Genomic DNA, 20,210 nt, shown 5'->3' with positions numbered 1-20,210 from the left:
AATAATAATACTTATCACATAAAAGTCCTTGTAGAAGAAAAATGTTTCTCTTCAGATTTTTGAAGCACTTGAGGCAAAACTCATAAAAAAACATACAAGAGCAGCTTGACTTTAGTATACATGTGTGTGTTGATAGAAAGAGAGAGATCATACACACACTCACATGAATAGGTAAGTTTGTAAACACATTATACTAACATACACAGATGGCTATATAGACATGCCCATTTGTAAGGTTTCAATGAAAACAGATCTGTTACTATTTTCTAAATTTCATGACATTATTTTCTTTTTCACCTTTCCTTATAGATTTCTGTACAGTAAGAAAAACAAAAACACCATACCCATCATTGCTTTAAACTGCCAGAAGAGCTAAACAAATAACATTTCTAAGAGTGATAAAAAGAGTTTGTGTAAGAACTGTATGTTATTTGAAAATGATGTCTCATACTTCTGTAAAGACATTCAATCAAGAGTATTATTACTGGAGGAATGGCTGTTGTAGTGAAGATAATTTATAACATTAGAGAGATTTGTTGTCTTTGGAATGCTTTTAATTATTTACAATAAATAGTTTTGATTTGGGGAGAGCATGTGTCCATTGTGGTACAGCTTTCATATTTCACTATCTAAATACTTGTTATGTTGCAAATTTGATTGTCAATTAGCAATATAGTTGAATTGAAACAACAGTCAAGCTATGACTCAGGTTGCAACTGAAATAAGGTTTTAAATCAGCAACATTCATGTTAAGAATTCAAAAGTGTTTCATATAAATTTGTCATCAGCAACATGTTGCTGCATTTTCTTCAAATTATTGCTTAAAGACAAAGGTATTTGTAAGTGTAGCATTTACAGCTTTAGATTGCTGTTATTTCATTTCATTACTGTGTGGATTTTGCAGTCTTTTTACATAGTAAATCAACAGCTCTTCTCATGAATCACAAGTAAGTGATATGGTCATTTTCAGATAGAAAATGCTTCATTGTTTTCTACAGCTTTGCACATCATTTTCTGTACTGTCCAAATCTCCTTCTGAAGCAATATAATAAGCATGAATAAAACCATTAACTTTCAAGTTACTCATACCAGTATACCACATGAGGTTGCAGTAATATTACTAGTAATAACACCTCAGTATAGCCACAGATAATACAATAGTAAAATCCAAACACATACCCACTGGAAACAATCTTTAGTATTTTGTTTCCAAATGACATTTTAACATACATCTTTCCATGCTACTATCATGCATTTTTTTTTCCAGATTTTGGACATTTACAAAAAATGGTGGGTAAATAAATTGATATATCAATGTAGGATGTTTGAATTACATAGCTCATCATAAATTTATCTGCTAAGATGAGCAGCAAAGCTGCATAACGCACATTTCATGATGTTCCATTTATTTCAGTTTCTAACAGCTAAATAAAAATCTGTAACAAATATAAAAAGTTTAACATGAAAAATAATATACTAACCTTATTCAGAGTACCAACAGAAAAAAATGTGAATGCATATAAGCACACGCACACACACACACACACAATATGACATACATACTTACACACATACACCAACACATGTCCAGTGACAAAAAAGTCACATTTTTCTCAAAATGTTTTAGAAATACAAGAAATAAGAACAAAATAATAAATATTACTACAACAGCTACTATTACTACTAATAATAATAATAATGAATTCCAAGTACTTTTTCTTGCTCTCTAATGCCATTTTAATATATTACATTTTTTTTTTTTGTTATTTTATTTCTGAGATACAAGTTCACAGAACGTACCCCACAACCATGTTTTTCTTAAGTTATCTTATAAACTTTTATCTTTCTTTAAAATTTCATTTTGATTGCGCATTGCTCCTTTTCATTACTGCCTTCTACATCAGGTACATACATGAAAGACATCAGCACGAAATGTTATCCATAGGAAATGTATTTTGACAGAAGATCTTCAATGTCTTTGTCTGTTTTTTCATCCTGAGAAAGGGAAATAGAAACAATATTTTTAAAATCAGAAAATGATAGCTGAAATTTTGTGTGTACACACAGATACCGAGGCAATCAAAATTAAACAAAAATACAAGAAAGAAAATACGCAAATATGAAAACTAGGCAACTAAGAGACCTTTTGTTACCCTACACTACCCCTGTTTAGTTAATTTTGAAACTAAAGAACATATCTTAATACGAGATTTTGATGGAAGGTTTAAATCAGTGGTTCTCAACCATTTTTTCCTATGAACTCCTTTGATTACTATTACTCAGATGGACCTTCAGAGCCATTCAAAGTTTAAAAAGTCTTATTATATCTTTAAAATTAAATATCATTAGGAATTGTATAAAAAAATCATTAAAACATTGTGTGTATTGTAGAAATATGACCAATTTATTGCACATAAATTTTAACAACAAAATTGTATATGAACCCCTAAGGGTATTATGGTAGTGTCAAGCAAACTTCTATCAAAAGGCTTTACTACCTGACCTAAATACCAGGAGATTTGCTTACTGAAGAGTCATTCAGTTCTTCAAATCTGAAATCAAGTTATTCCTAAAACTGAACTTATGACCCACAATATAACTCACATGACATTACTATCCCCTCAGTTGAAGTGGGGGGGAAAATGAATGTGCATGTGTGTGTGTGTGCACATGACAAGCTTGTCCTTTGCTTTAACAACAGTACAACTTTGGAAAATTTTTCATTCTGGACATTATCTCCTTTTCCCATATGGAGCTGGTCTCAATTACCATTTGGTAATTGTGACACACTCTAGAGGTGGAGATAAATTCTTGATTTACTAAAACTATATTGGATGGTATGTGGTATACCTATATTTGTTTATGTTCATATACTTCCCATTGGCCACTCTGAGTTATTTTTCTTAGTTCATACGTCTGTGTGTGTGAGTGCATTCATAGAAATGAGAGGTTCAAAGGAACATTGCCAATTCTTAATCCATAACCATGAGAATTGACAAAATATATTTAGTCAAAATCACAGTTATAGATCATATATATACATAAATAAATACATATAATTTTCTATTTCAATATTCAGAGGCTCTACAGAAAGCTCATCTGTTTCACAAGCCTGAATGATACATGAAGCAGACTCAGCTCATTGGGGAAGGCACATACGATCTCACACTCTTCCCCCAATGATCCAAGTCTGGTGACCGTGTTATATAGAGCTCTCCTTAGGACCAGTCAATATCACAATGAAGTATATACTCTCCATCATTGTGCATTGAATATTCCTTTGAACTGTGGTCTTCCCAGATCTATATTGGCTATATTCCATATATATCACAAGAATTAGACTAATTAGCCATAAAAAGTTACATACATAAAGGATCTAATAGCACAAAATTTGACAGCATATAACATGGAACATGATACTTCACACACACATAAAAATACATGTTTATGTATACATGTTAAACAACAACCACACAGCAACTAGTTGAATATAGAAAGGTAGTTTCTTACATCAATTTCACTACGTCTTATTTTCTTGGCTTTCAACAGCCATTTGACAGCTTCAGAATATTTTTCCATCTCCGCATAACACTGAAAGAAAAAAAAAAAGGAAATGTTTACAATTTTATACCATTTTCCCCTTCACTCCAATTCATTCACAAAATGGTTTCATGCATGTGTGTGTGTGTGTGTTTGTTTGTTACAATAGGTATATGCTTAGGGTAAATGTGGTTTCTTTGTTGTAGTTTAATAATGTTAGTGTTTAATTCTTCCTAGAATTAAGATTGAATGAATGTGGTGATATCTAAGGTATGTTTGTTTGTTCTATTTAATATATATTTGTCCTAATTATACACTAAAATTCTATAATAAACATAATGCTTTACTTAGTTTTCTATTATAATTATTTGTCAGGTCATTTTTGAACTAGCAGACCTGTGGCCAAAGGCATTTCAGCTATAACAATCAGGTTTTTATTTTTTTTTACCAGGTACATTATACATAAGTTTGCATAATAAAATGCTCCCTTTTTGTTTTGTTTTTTCCTTAAGATGATAGGGTGTAATATGAGGAAGATCTAGCTGCTATTCTAAACAAGCTGAGTAAACACAAAGGTTCATCATTAGTTTGTTCATTCTAGATGAATGATAAATTGTATGCAAAAAGAGCAACCAGCTGCAAAAACAATTGCTCAATGACATCAAATTGTCCAAAGTACAATCAGTGCTGAGTGATTAAGTTCACCATATAAACTTGATCATATTTGCATCATACATTGGGCAAGTGACTGTTACTATAGCCTCAAGTTAACCTTGTTAAAAGTGGTTACGTAGATCCAAAACATAGTCATTCTATATTACAGGTACATTCAATACAAACTGTTTCCTATCCCTGCTCCAGTCCCTACATTAACCACTATGTCCAATTTTCCCCTTTTCATGATGTTGTCTCTCAGAAATTCCTTCCCTGCCCATAAAGAACATTGGTCCCAAAGGACCTGAGATCGCCATAGGGGCAGTCCCTTTCTCCAGACTAATCCAATACCCCTCCAAACACAAAATGGCCCACTATGAAAAAGAAAAAGGAAACAAGCAGAAATGACATGGATGACAACCAGGTGAAATGGATTATGATTGCAGTACCTGATAATGGTAATGACAATGAGGATAATGTGTGGGAGGGGATTGGAATGAATGAATGAAGTGCTGTCTAGACACCAACAAATGGGTTAGTAGTAGCTCAACAAGAAATCAAGAATAATGAAAAACAATTAAATTAAAAATAGAAAAGGTCAAAGTTAGCTTTTGAAAATAAACAATAGGAGAAATGAGAGTTCTGTTTTATTGAAATTTGATTTTATCAGTACTATGTTGATAAGTAAACAAATGGCTTGATATTGGCATAGATTAGGGAAATGGTGGAGGTATGAAGATAACAGGGATATATAGCAAATATAGAGGAAGGTTAAATGAGTCACAGCTTGGAAAGTTAATTCATAAAATTAGATATACATTAAGATAGATATAACAAACATATAGGCAGTTGGAAATGCACAGAAAGAAAAAGTAACTGAATATTAACTGTATAGACTTCATGAAACTATCCCTATTCCAGAACCCAGTAACAGTTAATTTTCCATCTCAGCACATTTGATGGTTGATTTTATCCAAACTTTCAATTTTACATATAAATTGCTGAAGCAGAAATTTTTACAGCAAGATTACATAACTGATTGTTAATCTAACACTGGGAAATTAAGTTTTACCACAACTTATATTGCAGTTCGATAGACTGAAGAAAGCAGAGTAATGTATTTTGCCCAGAGGGCACAAAAAAGAATGGCTGTACCCAGGTTTGAACTCATTTTCTTGTGATTAGCAGTCAATCTATCTTAACCTCATAAGTTCAACTCAAGAGAAAAAAAAAGAGAAAAATACTTGAATGCAAAAAAAAAATTCTTAGGTAAAAAATATTTGGCAAAAGAAATACAATTTCAAGAAAATTGTACTTCTAAGATGTCTTGATATTTATGTCACAAGCATTGAATCACCATTAACATTCAGCCTTCTTGAGCTACTCAGGTTTTTCTTTTCTCAACCAGCTCAGCTTTGATACATTTAATCAAGCTCCTTAAATACATGCAACATGAGTCTCAAAACTTAATGTACCATAGAGAGACCAGCAAAATATTTTATCAATAAAATAGTATATCTTCATTAAATTAACCAAGTAGAGACCATCCTTTTCCATGCTTATACACACATGAGGAGTTAAGTTTAGTGCAACATGTTGACAAAATTACTCATCCAAATTAACTGTTGCTGTCATTTAGTGGTGAACTGTTCCAATAATGTAGCATCTATTTACAGCTAGATGGACTGGGCCATTTGAAAGTTTTATTTCTTAAGCACAAACGCAATTGACAGGATATCTTTTGGCTTGAAGTTTGGTACCCTATAAAACAGTACAATGGCTTAAGGCAAACGGTACAGTCATAAGTTCAAAATTTACTCAGGTAAATCGCTTGCTCCAATCGACCCAACTGACAAAACAAGCTTTCTTTCAACTTCACATGCAAGTTGTTTATAATAAGAGCAACTTGTCGCAAAAAGAGTTTCCCTGCCAACAAATACCATTGCTCATATTGAAAAATGGATGTAAAACAGAAAAAACAAATTTTAGTTTACGTACTCGAGCAATGTGTAATAGATTTTCTTTCCATATCATGGGACGCAGTTTTTCTGCCTAAAAGTAAATTAAAAAGTACTTTACATAGATAAATGCACAATTTAACTGGTCAGAAAGTAAATATGACAAAAAAAAAAAAAAATCATTCTCTTTATTTCTCCAATGTCAAACTTTTAGGGTCAAATTGAATTCTGGAAAAAATCAGGGATCATTTTTTTTTCAATACCATGTAGTTATTATGTAAAACTTGATCAGCTCTGATGAAGCAGATGTGATCAAAGGTTTACCACCGTCCCATCTTTTTTCTTCTTTTTTTTTTTTTCTCAGACTGATAACCAAACATAACAAGAAACTGTTTTGAATGGTGAGTTTGACAAAACCCACTTGATGAGTTTTATCAAATTAGTGGACAGTTCAAATCATCTGGAGAAGCTTATAGAAAACTACTCCAGGCTAACTTTCTTTATAAAATGTATAAACATAAAGCAGTCAGCCATGTCCCATTGACACAATCAATTATTTAGCAATAACTAAAATTTATTCAACTGATTTGTTCACTTCTCTTTTCTAACAGTGAATACCTAATACTAGTGTTTGACAAGCGGAAAGTGTAACCTCTCGAAAGAGCAGTTCTTCACTCCTGCTCCAGAGCGTCGGCTGCGGGGTCACTCTGAAAAGCTCTATCTGCGACGATTTCATCTCAATCAAAGGAGAGGGGCTTTCTCCGTCTGGGTTGCGGATCCGTGGAATAAGCTGCCGGACGAGATAGTGAAGATGCCGACGACCGCTCGGTTCAAAGTCTCCCTTGACTACAAATGGCCTGAACTCAAAAAATTAACTAACTAACTAACTAACTAACTAAGCTGGCTTCTATCACCAAATATTCAGATATGTGGGCTAATTTTCCAAAAATCAGTCGGGGTTACATTACTTAATTTTAATTATGTCACAAATATCAATGTTTTCAGCATCAATTAACTCTTTAGCATTTCAACCAGCCACTTATAGCCCAAATATTCTGTGTTATGTTCAAACCAGCCAGATCTAGCCTCTTACACCTATCCTACAATGTTTTTTTCTAAAAATGAACAATCACATCATGAAAATCTCAAAGCTACAAAATAGTGCATGAATAATTCCAAAGAATGTGAATAAATACATTTGACAGAATAATCCAAATGCTAAACAGTTAAATGAAACTATGCAAGTGCTTCATTGCATGGTACAATGCAAGTCATTTGCAGTACTATGAACAGCAATAAAAATATTCTAAAGCAAATCACTTTTAATCAATAATAACTGGTAATCTGTACAATGAATTAAATAAGATAGCAGAGACTAACAATAAAGAAAACAAAATATAGATAGTTAAAGTAAAGGTATTTTACCGTCATGAAATGAGCTAAGGTCTCTTGTGGAGACGTCTGCGGGGGATTGTTGTCAAATATGAGATGTGCAATTTTCCGCTCCATCCAAGTCATCATATACACCTGGTAAAAAAGAAAAAAAAAGAAAGAAAAACTTCAATGAAATACATTTCAGCCATTCAAGATCAAGGAAAGTAAATATGACAGGTAAGTCTATGAAGGTCTGACTGCAACAGTTTCCATCTTCATACACAAACAACAAATATAAAATTGCACAGTAGTCATCTTTGCAGTCTCAAACATTCTGTCTAAAACTACAAAAATCAAATACAAAACAACACCCTAGAATAAACTTATTTCGTAACTTCCACATCAACTTTAAATATACATAGAGCTTAGATATAAAACAAAGTATAAGATAACAGGGTATCATCCATGAATCTTTGAAAATTTTTATATCCATAAATCTATTATGGAGAATTAAACCTCCTCCTACTTCCTTGTACTCTAAGACTTTTTACTGTATTTTTTCTAGTTTTATTTTATTTCATTTCATTTTATTTTAATTCACTCTCCTCCTTTACCTTTCTAATATATCCTACTAATGGTGTTACCCTGTTATTTTACTATACTCTAAGCATGTTGCCTGAGATTACAAACATAAAAAATAAAAATAATGCAATAGACCAAAATAGATTGAATAATTTTATCAATTAGTGTATTTATTTGGTAAAAGGCTTATTGCACTCTTATAATGATAATTTGCTTTATCTGTTAATGACAATGTGTGACGGATCATTTGACACTGAAAGACTGGTTCACAGATAGCACATAAGTGTTAAGATTGAGTCACTTCAGTCAGCTCAACTTAAGTAAAGCAATGGCATCGAAGTAGTTCATCAAACCTGTTCTTGTTGTTATCATTATTGTTGAGATATTACAAAGCTGTTGTAATCTCTGGATGTGTAAAATGCACTAGTACAGTCATATTTTGTTATGGCTTAGTAAAAGGAGGAAAGGTAATCTCCATAACTATATTTCGTAAGTGCTTGAAATAGGTGACAGTAAAGGAAGAAGAAACAACTCGTTGTTGCAGTAGGGAGCAGTGCAACAGGACACTAAGTTATCCTCAAAGCATGTTTTCTACTCATAGCAACATCTTGATCTCAACCATAAGGTACAACAATCATAATTGGTCAGTTGCTTTACTGACATCATCATATGAGTACTTCTGTGATTGCCTTAACATATAACTTTTGCGAAAATGTGGAAAGCAAGAAGTAATAGAAAATCTTTATTACTTTCATCTTAGCAAAGGTGGAGATATTCTTTTCAGTCATGTTTGTTTGTTTGCCCACAGACAAGATATTTCAAGATCCATTGGATGGATTCAGATGAAACTTTCAGGGATGTTTGGCCTCGTGACTGACACAAACTGATTAGATTTTGGGATCGATCTGGTACAGGGCAAGGATTCTGGATTATTTGTTGTATTTACTTTACTTTACATGAAGTATTATGATCTTACATTCACTTTTAAGTCTTTCTCTGATTATCTCCCTTGAAAGCACTCGCATGGTTTCCATGTAAGTTACGGCAGTGTTGCTGTTTCCAAAGTTTTACTTTCATTTCTCTATCATTAATTTTACTCACATCTCTAACTTAAAAACTGATGGATAAAGAAATCAAACTACATAAACAAACGGCAGCAAAACCATTCAGAAATTAAATAACACTAACATATTCAGTAACAAAAATGTAATTTATCATTGACAATTTTTAGTTTTACCAATTTTGAATATATTACTCCTGTTTAAAACCTCTTACCTACATGACAATTGAATTTCTAGCTGTTTTGAAGGAAGCTTTACTTGTTGGACTCACATTTTTGCATGCAACAATGTTATTAAACCTCTGTTAGCAGCACTGTACGCAGGTCCTTTCCGTTTTCTTTCATGCATGGATAAATTTTTCATTATAGACCTTAATAGTCATAAAGACACTATATCAGTGGATAGACTAAAAAAAGGCCATCATGAAGAAAACTGTCCCAGTTCCCACTGCAGATGGCACACACACAGCATTACAAACACGGCCAGCACACCCACATTTGCATTCCATGACTACCATTGGGATCAATCAGGTACTGGACAAGGATTCTGAATTTTTTTCCGATTTTTTTACTCAATTTTTGAGAGTGGTTGAGTTCATTTTTAGTATTCTCGTTTGTGAGAGCAGTCAAGTTTATTTCAGATATTCTCATTTTAAAAATCATCTCTAGATAATTGTTGAGAGGACATTGGTGTTGCCTTGGCAGAGGTTTGCACTCTCTGAGTGCTCTTGTTTTTTATAGATTAATGAGTAACTTTTAGCAATGAGAATGATCAGTTTTTGAAATTATATGTATAATTCACAAAATATTTGGTAAGAATTAAGCAGTCCTCAACAGAGTTGCACACAAACTTGAAAATAGGCACAGAAATAGCACATGACCTCATGGCCTTTTAACAACTAAACAAATAAGTGAGAACAGTTCCTTGCCTTGTAACACATAAAAATGATGGATCTTGAACTCATAATTTTTTTGTCTGAAATTCTGACTAAAAATGCTCTATTTATCATAACAGAAATAAAAATAAGTAATACCTAGAAATAACAAACTGCTAATCAAGTTGATAGTTTTTCTATTTCTTCTTTTTTGTCTCATTGCAGTGTAGTAGTTTTTAAAAATTTCTTACCCTATAGTGCCATCTACCCAGCATGTAGTGAAGGAAAGCATCTTTTGGATTGAGCTTCAAACCTTGTTCAATATGGTACTGAAAAGATAAAACAGAATGAACATATATGAAAACATATACTGAGTGATTAATGAATCTTTTCAAAATTAGTGATATCCTAATTTAGTTGAACTGATGCCCAAGACAGCTAGAACTGTAACTGGTTTTATTAAGCATGAGGATACCAAGCTCTTTGTGGCCAGCAGAAAGAGCAATGTACCTAACTCCAAGAAATTATTTCAAAGTTAAACACTATTCTGTTAAAAAGTTTCATCTTCTGAATTATTTCATATAGGTATGATGCCAGCAAATGGTGAGCAACATGGCATGTAAATATTTAGAACTTCATTTCTGACTACATCAAAGAATAAATGGCTGAATTTAAAATATCTGAAACTCAATCTAGGAGTTGATGTTCCTATCATGCCAGAAATTCGGTGATATATCAAAGGCAATAATACTTAGTTTTCAATGGCCCTGTCCTGCTAGAAGGCAAACAGCAGAAGCATAACAATGATTAGTAGACTCAGTGGCTGACAGTTTTAAGTTCAATTTCATATGATGAGAATAAAGTTAGTTGTAGGAATAAAGTTAGTTCTGACAGACTTCTGTTCAAATCTAGGGACAAATTTATATTGTATACATTTACTGTCGCAAAAACCATGGATGAGTACCATGCTAGTTTGCCTCAGAAAGTCCATAAGGAAAATAATAATACTTTCTATTAAAGGCACAAGACCTGAAATTTGGTGGGAGAGGTTAAGTCGATTACATCAACCCCAGTGCTTCACATGTACTTAATTTATTGACCCCAAAAGGATGAAAGGCAAAGTCAACCTTATTGGAATTTGAACTCAGAACATAGCGACGGGCAAAATATTGCTAAGCATTTCATCCAACATGCCAATGATTCTGCCTTAATAATAATAATAAAGGTTTCAAATTTTGGCACAAAGCCAGCAATTCAAGGAAGGGGGCAAGTTGACTACATCAACCCTAATGCTCAACTGGTACCTATTTTATCAACACTGAAAGGATAAAAGGCAGAGTTGACCTCAGTAGAATTTGAACTCAGAACTCAAACCCAGCAGTGCATTTCATCCAGCACACTAATAGTTCTGCCACCCCGCCTCCTTAATAATAATAATAATAATTGTAGTAGTAATAATAATCCTTTCTACTATAAGCATAAGGTATGCAATTTTGTGGGCAGGGTAAGTCAATTACATCAATCTCAGTGCTCAACTGGTACTTATTTTATCAACCCCAAAGGGATGAAAGATAAAAGTCAATTTCAGTGGAATATGAACTCAGACATAAAACCAGAAGAAATACTGCAAAGCATTTTGTACAGCATGCTAACCATTCTGCCAGCTTACAATGATAATAACAAAAATAATAATAATCATAATCATAATCTCCCAACATCAATTTTAATGAAACACTTTTAGAAACTTTTTGAGGTTAAAAACCAATCAATAAATCAATGTTTTCATTAGTGCAGCATTTACTGCATTTTTAATTTAGTCAACAGGATCAATGATGTTATTGGAAAGAACTTAGTCAGTAGCACGAGCCTAATCTACTTGGATGATAACGAAATGTAGAGTCAATTCTCACCTACATCTCACAAATATTATTTGTATTTTCTTTAGTCTTACTTCATACAGTTATTGAATATCTAGTGCTGTAAATTCTTCCTATTATCAGAAGAGGGGGATATCAGTCTCATGTTTATTTCAGACACTGTTTATTTTGGTGGGGGATGGGGAGGTCTAATAAATTTTAGCTATTGAATATTACAAGGTCACATTAGTTTGAGTTTTGCTTTATTTTTGTTATTGATGAAAAACTTAAGTAAATTATATATAGAAATACACACACACACGCCGTATATGCATACATAGATAAAAAGAAAAATATATGTGAATATGAACACAATAATATGTGTTCCAGTGAAAGCAGTTTAACACGTTAAACACTGGAGAAACATAAGGGAAAAAAATGTAGTACATAAGTATAGATTTATCTATTTTGTAAATATTAATAATAATAACAACAACAGCAGCAACAACAACTTTAGTAAAAATGAATATCAAGTTATTTAAAATTCTAGCTTCTCTAAATCCAATCAAAAATAAGTTATATAGTCAAAATTTTTTTTTCTTTTTCAGTGTTGTAAGTAGAGAAGATTAATATTAGAGATAAATGTACAGGAAAACATTGAATGTGTGTTCTAAACATCAGAGCTGGTGTGAATAATGGCATTCACTAAAATTATGAAATCTAACCACTATGGAAAATAGACATAAATTGATGATGATTAAGACAATGTCTGCAAGAAAATGAAAATACAGTTAAAAAATAGAGGAGGTATATATAAGTTAGACAGGTATATTTCCATCTGATTGCTCTATTAATATTTAGTTGTCAGGTCAAAAAAAAAAATTAGCAAAATACAAATGAAACAAAAAAATAAACAACCAACAAACAAACCAACAATAAAAAAACTGCTCCCCAAAATGTTAGAAAAGAATAAGACTATCTTACCCAAACAAAGCTTTTATTTCAGCAGATCACCTGTGAAAAATTAATTGTATATCCCAAAATTATTGCAGACACAGAACTAGCTCCATGTGTCTTTTTTAGAAAAAAAATCTTTGTGGAAAGTACTAAGTAGAAATAACAATGGAGACAAAACCTGGGTATATTACTGGTATATTGATGTATATTACTAGATATATTACTGGCCTATTTAACTATTGTATATTACAGGTACACATTACTGGGTATATTAGGGGTGAAGGATCATATAGGGGATCTTATCCTTTGAAAGTAAGACAAGACCCTTTATATTTAGATCTACAGCTCCTATAAACCCTTCTGAATTTTAAAATCAGTCTCTTGATTACTGATCTGAGTTAATCAATAATGATGAAAATAAACAGTTTTTTTTTTCTATCTTTCTAAAGAGTGAACAGAATAGAGTTAATTGTGTGCTGGAATAGGATGAAATTTCTTTAACTTTTACTCTCTAAAACGGATTTTAAGGGGTATGAAAAAAGAAAGAAATTATTATTGACAATCAACTCAAAATCACCCATGACTAAGCAGCCTTATGATCAAAGTTATGATCACTCCAGCTTTTATTTCAAACATAGTATACCTAGGACATTATTCAATGTGCCCTTCCAATTTTTTTTAGACAGTAGAGTGTAAATCAAGAAATATTTAGCAGATTGAGTAAGTCTTTAGCAGAGGTTAGAAACATTTTTAGCGTCAAGGGTATCATAAGAATCTGCAAGATTGAGTCTGTGCTGAGAAAATTAATGAAACTTTAATTTTACAAATCATAGGATTATAACTTCGATTAAATTACTGTTTTGGTTTTACAGCTCAAACTGTTATTTAATGGGATTTTAAAGACTTTGTCAATGGGTAACTTCAAATTTAATGCATGTGAAATTTTTGATTAAATATTCAGGGCAAAGAGGAGTCTTTTCATGTCTAAACAGATTGATTGGATCTACAAAAGCAGCCTGCTCGCTCAATGAATTATCAAATTAATAAATTGATTGAACAAAGACCCCCAGAGATACATTTTCTAATCCAAGATTAGGAAAGGATCAAGATTATAGTTTCTTTTGTAAATGTTATGAATATTTTGTTTTAGTAGCCACAAACCCAAGTTTTGTAGAAGAGAGAATGTAAACAATTCAATAAGTATCAGTAACACACCTCAGTATATTTACTGATACACTGGTTACATTTTTATCAATTTCAGGTAGATGAAAAGCAAACTCAATTCAGAAAATATTTCAACTCAGAACATAAGGTGACTAAATAACATAATACATTACTGCAAACTCACTGTCCACTTTATCTTAATATTAGTGCCAATACATGATGAAAAAAATTTCCACCCTCTAATGAGAGGATTTCATAATGAAATTTGACCCAAACAGATACATCAAACATCTCAAATGTGTGTGTGTGTGTGTGTACGTACTGGATGTTGCTTTAATGAATAAATGAAGTAATTAGGAAAACATTACAAATGTTATTTCAAAATTTATCTAATTTATTAAGAACAACTACATTGATCTCAACAGATCAAAACCAAATACCGGACAAGATAAGAATAACAGTAAAAAGCATAGTGCATAAGAAATATGGAAGCACTTATAACATTACTGATCAAAACAAAATGCAGCAAGACACATAATGAAAAATTAAGACACATTTGAAATGAACAATGAAACCAAATCATGATAATGTATAAAAATATATCAGTTCATATGAACAAGTTTCATATTCCAAAGATATAGAAGAAATCATATTTATGAAAATATGATAGAATTCAGTATAATGTTTGTGGGGAAATTAACATGCAGCAGAAGATATTTCAAACATAATAAAACAAATTCTGTTTGTGAGAGAATTTGCTCCTGATAATAGTGCGTGTGTGAGTACACATGCATATCATTTATATACTTGTGAGAGTTTATAAGTTCATGCAGCATGGGATTGATTCATAGATGTCTAACTCTCTTCAAAACGTCAAAAACCATTCATCTTGAAGAAAAAACAATAAGGTTTATTCCAAGCATTCTAAAGTAAACAAACATGCTTAAAGTAACAATTCTGATTGGTTGAAACAGCCACCAACATACAGTCAAGTGACTTTTCTTACAAGCTTTCTATTATATTTATGTAACAGGGTCATGTGACCAATAAAATTCAATGTCTTAGCTGAGCTGACTTTTTGAGAGAACACTAGATATTTTTGATCTAAAACTATTGACTAGTCATTAAATAATGACAAACATTGATTGGATGAAAACAGTGCGAAGGTATGTCATCAAGATGTGTAAATGATGAAACATCTTTGTAATGGAGTCAGTGAATGGTGCTATAGGTTCAGTCAAGTATAGCCAACTGAAACAACTCAACATCATCAACCCCCAACTCCAAATAGCACTAACAAACATAACACCAACTGTGAATTAGATATCAGAAGGGGAAAATGAACCCTAAAAACAATTGTGACAATCAACTACAAAGCAGAAACTAGGTATTAAACACCCAAGAAAGAGGGAAAAATGGGTTTCAAGCAACAACGAGTGAGGATAAACAAGATATCGAACACCCAAAAGAGAAGGTAAATTGAACATGAAACACCCAAAAGACAGGCTAAATTGGGTGTGAAGCAACCAAAAGAGAAGAGAAACTAAGTGTCAAAAACTCCTACCAAAAATAAAAAGGGGTATCAAGTACTTAAAATCTGCGAGTTGAATTTGAATTTCATGATAGAACCAAAACCAGTCAGGCACAGTAGAAGATGAATTAAATGCAAAGCTTTTTTTTTATTTTTTATCAAATTTAGTTGTAAGCCTTTTGAGATGTTTTACTTGTTTTATTAAAATTTAATTTGACAAAAATACACTATATTCTGTCAAGCAGGATTAAACTTGACTGATTCTGCAGTCAGCAAGGAAAAAATAACCACTTATAGACTTACTTTCAGCACAGCAAACTGCAACAATAATGAACAGTAATAAGGACCAGAACAAATCTATGATATTTTCAATGACTTTCATCATACTTATTTTAGTATTTTTGCCACTTTTGCACTGAGATTTTATATCATTCAAATTTCAAACAGCTGAAACAACATACATCTGTTTGTCTGTCTCTGTCCGTCTGTGTGTCTGTCCGTCTGTGTGTCTGTCCGTTTGTGTGTCTGTCCGTTTGTGTGTCTGTCCGTTTGTGTGTCTGTCCGTTTGTGTGTCTGTCCGTTTGTGTGTCTGTCCGTTTGTGTGTCTGTCCGTTTGTGTGTCTGTCCGTTTGTGTGTCTGTCCGTTTGTGTGTCTGTCCGTTTGTGTGTCTGTCCGTCTGTGTGTCTGTCAGTTTGTCTGTCCGTTTGTGTGTCTGTCCGTTTGTGGTCTGTCCGTTTGTGTCTGTCCGTTTGTGTGTCTGTCCGTTTGTGTGTCTGTCCGTCTGTGTGTCTGTCAGTTTGTCTGTCCGTTTGTGTGTCTGTCTGTGTTTGTCTGCGTCTATCTGTCTGTCTGTCTGTCTGTCTGTCTGTGTGTGTGTGTAGGCGCAGGAGTGGGTGTGTAGTAAGTAGCTTGCTTACCAATCACATGGTTCCGGGTTCATTCCTATTGCATAGCACCTTGGGCAAGTGTCTTCTATTATAGCCTCAGGCAGACCAAAGCCTTGTGAGTGGATTTGGTAGATGGAAACTGAAAGAAGCCTATCGTATATATGTATATATATGTATGTATGTGTGTGTATATGTTTGTGTGTGTGTTTGTCCCCCCAACATCGCTTGACAACTGATGCTGGTGTGTTTATGTCCCCGTAATTCAGCAGTTTGGCAAAAGAGACTAATAGAATAAGTACTAGGCTTCCAAAGAATAAGTCCTGAGTCGATTTGCTCGACTAAAGGCAGTGCTCCAGCATGGCCGCAGTCAAATGACTGAAACAAGTAAAAGAGAATAAAAGAGATATATACACACACAAACAGACTGATGCCTTGTTCTCAAACCAGTCGACTACCACTCATTTAAAACACATGAAATGTATCATATGGAAAATGCAACAGAAAGGATAACTGTGAAATTAATATGGGGAGTGGAATAGCTAAGGTTTCTCATATACCTTCTTCCGGGTTCCTCATTACTAGCACCTAGTTCCTCAAACAGAAACTAAAATTCTGCTTTATTTTTATTTGCCTTTTATCAACTTTACCCTGATAGAAGAGAATTAAAAGAAGGGTTTGTTCAAAATGTTGGATATTCCACTCCCCACAGTAATTTCACTATACTGTCAATTTTTCTAAGTAATACAAGTCTTGCAAATGTTGACCACCATCCTCATATTCTGCTTTGACTGCTAAATCAAACATCATAGACAACAAATATGAAGAACAGAAACAAAACACAGTCTAGCTAATAAAAAACACTTAGGTAAACATCAGGCAAAGATCTAAGGTATTCTAGTGGAGCATATGATAAGAGGAAGAGCCAAAATAAAATACAATAACTGGAAAAAATTATGAAAAAGGCTCAAAAAAGAAAAAAAAAACCAGCAACATTATCTAATTAATTAGATTTAAAACACTTCATAAAATACATAATATTTGTATATTATTAATTAGATATCATAATACCCAATAATGCTAAAGCTTCTAGAAGCTGTTACCTACAAAAGAATGACAGAGTATTAGTGTGAGACATGACTGAAGAGCTATACATTTTTACAATAAGTCCAAGACTTGGTCCTTAATTAAACTGCTAAACCATAAGATGCGTAGTCTCATAATATCTAGTTTTGGGATGTTGACAACCTATGCCAGAATATGGATGCTAAATGATGATGATGATGATACAGTTCATATGAAGATAATTAACTTACCTTGATGGAATAAGCCAATTCAATTTGTTGGCGGATCCCAAGATATTCAGTAAGGCTGCCAACAATGACTGCATACCTTTAAAAATGAATATTATAGACTTTAAACACATTGTATTTCTAAGATTTTACATTTTGTAGACTGTTAGATTTTACAGATTATGAGTTTCATATTTTGTATTTTTAACCACACATTTTGACAGGTTTATTCTTGATTAGATAAACTGGTATAAAAAAGAAAACAATACTTCAAAGAAACAAAACTTCTGAAATAATAATTCATCAAAACGCGTGCACACACACACACAGCCAACAGTGATATGAATTAGCTAAGGGTAAACAGCTTTTTTTCAACTTTATAATTACAAAATTCCAATAACTATGACAAATATGACCATTACTTGAATTACTACAACTTCCAGGACTACTGTCAGCTGTCTCTCTCTACAAACCCATCAGCCTACTATAAGCCCTTCCATCCATTTTCTAACATTTGCAATAGTGAAAGCAACCTGACTAGAACTAACTACAAATAAAATTCTGTATGGAGCAGATCAGAACTCAATATTCAGCAGTGAAGCAACCCATCAAGAACAATAATTCTGAATAAAAAATATCTGCACAAAGGAGATGCAGACTTCTTAATGGAAGGGACATGGATTCCGCAAGCCACAACAAAGACAACCCATCTAAGACAGCAGTAATCTGAATAAAAATTGAACAATGTAAAAGGAATACTTTAGTACTGACAAAAAATTTCTCAAATGATGCTGGCATGATAAAATACATTGTCCAAGCTGTAAAGTGGCTAAAGATAGGAAGGGCATCCAGCCAATAAAACTCTGCTAAAATCATGATGGTCACTAATTGGGCACACAGGACTGACTCTTAGTATGTTAGTTTGTGCACAGAATTGAGAACATTTGATCATGTGTGAATCTATTGAATGTTATCACAGCAACTCTCTTACAGATGCAAAAATCTTTAAACAACCTAACCACTACTAGAAACTCATCTTCTCCTATCAGGACTGACACCATCAACATTGGCATGATGAAAGATAGATCTGATTGTAGATATAAGGAGGAAGAAGTGAATAGATGAGTAACTGTATACAAAAAGTTTAATGGAGTGAGAACCTCTGCTAGATTTCTGACAGAATAATTAAGTTTAGACTATCTTAAGCAACTTAACAGCAATAGTTAACACCAGTCAAAGTGATCTTTTGCCAGTTCTTCACATTGTGTCTAAAGTACCTTGCACCATTTCAGCAGCATCTTCCTGAGTTGATCTCTGTATCTCTTCTGACATTCTTGTCATTTGCAGCACAAAATAAAAGAATTCAGTGGGAATTTGAGTGTTGAGCATGTATCCATGGTGTCTTGCCCATCTTAGCTATACTTTGGATACTATCTTCAATAATGATGGTCTTTGCTCACAGTAGGATCTCATCAATGGTCACTCAATCCTAACACTTGCTCTTTGTTGGAAAGTTTCTATGCATTCTGTATATAACTTGGGTTTCACAGTAATAAATGAGAGTAGGTATCACAGCTGCTTTGTATACAGCCAGTTTGTTACTAATGAGGAGATCCTTATAGTCAAAAATCTGTTTAATAGAGAACAGTAACTTAAGTTCATTTTATATTGTATGTTCTTTATTTCTTTATCTATAGAAGCACTAGACTGAAAGAAGATTACAAAGGCACTACTACCTGTCATCAACATCCCAATTTTAACATCCACTTTTCCATGCTCGCATAAGTCAGACAAAATTCCTTGAGGCAAATTTTTCTATGGCCAGAAGCTCTTCCTGTAACCAACTCTCACCTGTTTCCAAGCAAGCTAATGTTTTTATGAGTTCTTCAAACACAAACAGCCCAATAGTCAGGCATGTTTTCAAAGAAGAATGCAAATGAACAACACCATTGGTATTACAGTGATTAATGTGCAGTGTCAAGTCAAGAGAATACATATACAGTGTTGGCCAAAAGTCACCTGACAGTAAATCAAAATTCTATAAATACTATCTGTAATTCTGTGTTGACTTGAATGGAAAAATGTGTCACTCAAGAAGGACTTCAGTTTGATCAATTTTCATGATGAGTTTAGATGCTTTTATAAAATTCATTCAGTTGTTAAACATAAATAAATCTTGGAATTAAATGGTTTTTATTTACTGTCAGGTGACTTTTGGCCAACCCTGTACATACATGCATATGAAAAGAAGATGGAGATAAAAAGTCAAAATGTTGAAGACAACTGAGAGTTTCTGCTGAGAACTACAAACTAGATATATCTAGATGGAAGCAAGGTTTCAACTACACAGAAGGTGTTATGCTGGTGAAATGATCCAGAGCTAAAAGTCAGGCTTGAAGAAATTGTAAGAAAGAGGAAGCAAAGAACAATATCCAGTAACTAGAGGAGAAGTTAGACACCAAGTATATATAGCAAAGTGAGA

At 32.9% G+C, this 20,210-nt stretch overlaps 1 protein-coding gene across 2 annotated transcripts in view; it reads right to left on the bottom strand.

Moving 5' to 3' along the window:
* Positions 1 to 1,254: 1,254 nt before the first annotated feature.
* LOC115217572 (regulator of microtubule dynamics protein 1) overlaps positions 1,255 to 20,210 on the bottom strand; it is a 73,696-nt gene continuing 54,740 nt past the window's right edge. For both annotated transcript variants that reach the window (XM_029787312.2, XM_029787313.2), the window contains 6 exons: positions 17,753 to 17,828; positions 10,295 to 10,372; positions 7,578 to 7,679; positions 6,193 to 6,246; positions 3,511 to 3,591; positions 1,255 to 1,995 (listed from right to left, as the gene is read on the bottom strand). In XM_029787312.2, the coding sequence (XP_029643172.1) occupies positions 1,936 to 1,995; positions 3,511 to 3,591; positions 6,193 to 6,246; positions 7,578 to 7,679; positions 10,295 to 10,372; positions 17,753 to 17,828 (451 nt within the window). In that variant the 3' untranslated portion in view covers positions 1,255 to 1,935. The remainder of the gene's footprint in view (positions 1,996 to 3,510; positions 3,592 to 6,192; positions 6,247 to 7,577; positions 7,680 to 10,294; positions 10,373 to 17,752; positions 17,829 to 20,210) is intronic.

This window comes from Octopus sinensis, linkage group LG11, assembly GCF_006345805.1.
Source record: "Octopus sinensis linkage group LG11, ASM634580v1, whole genome shotgun sequence".
Classification (NCBI taxonomy): domain Eukaryota; kingdom Metazoa; phylum Mollusca; class Cephalopoda; order Octopoda; family Octopodidae; genus Octopus; species Octopus sinensis.
This window is presented reverse-complemented; position numbering and strand designations above follow the sequence as displayed.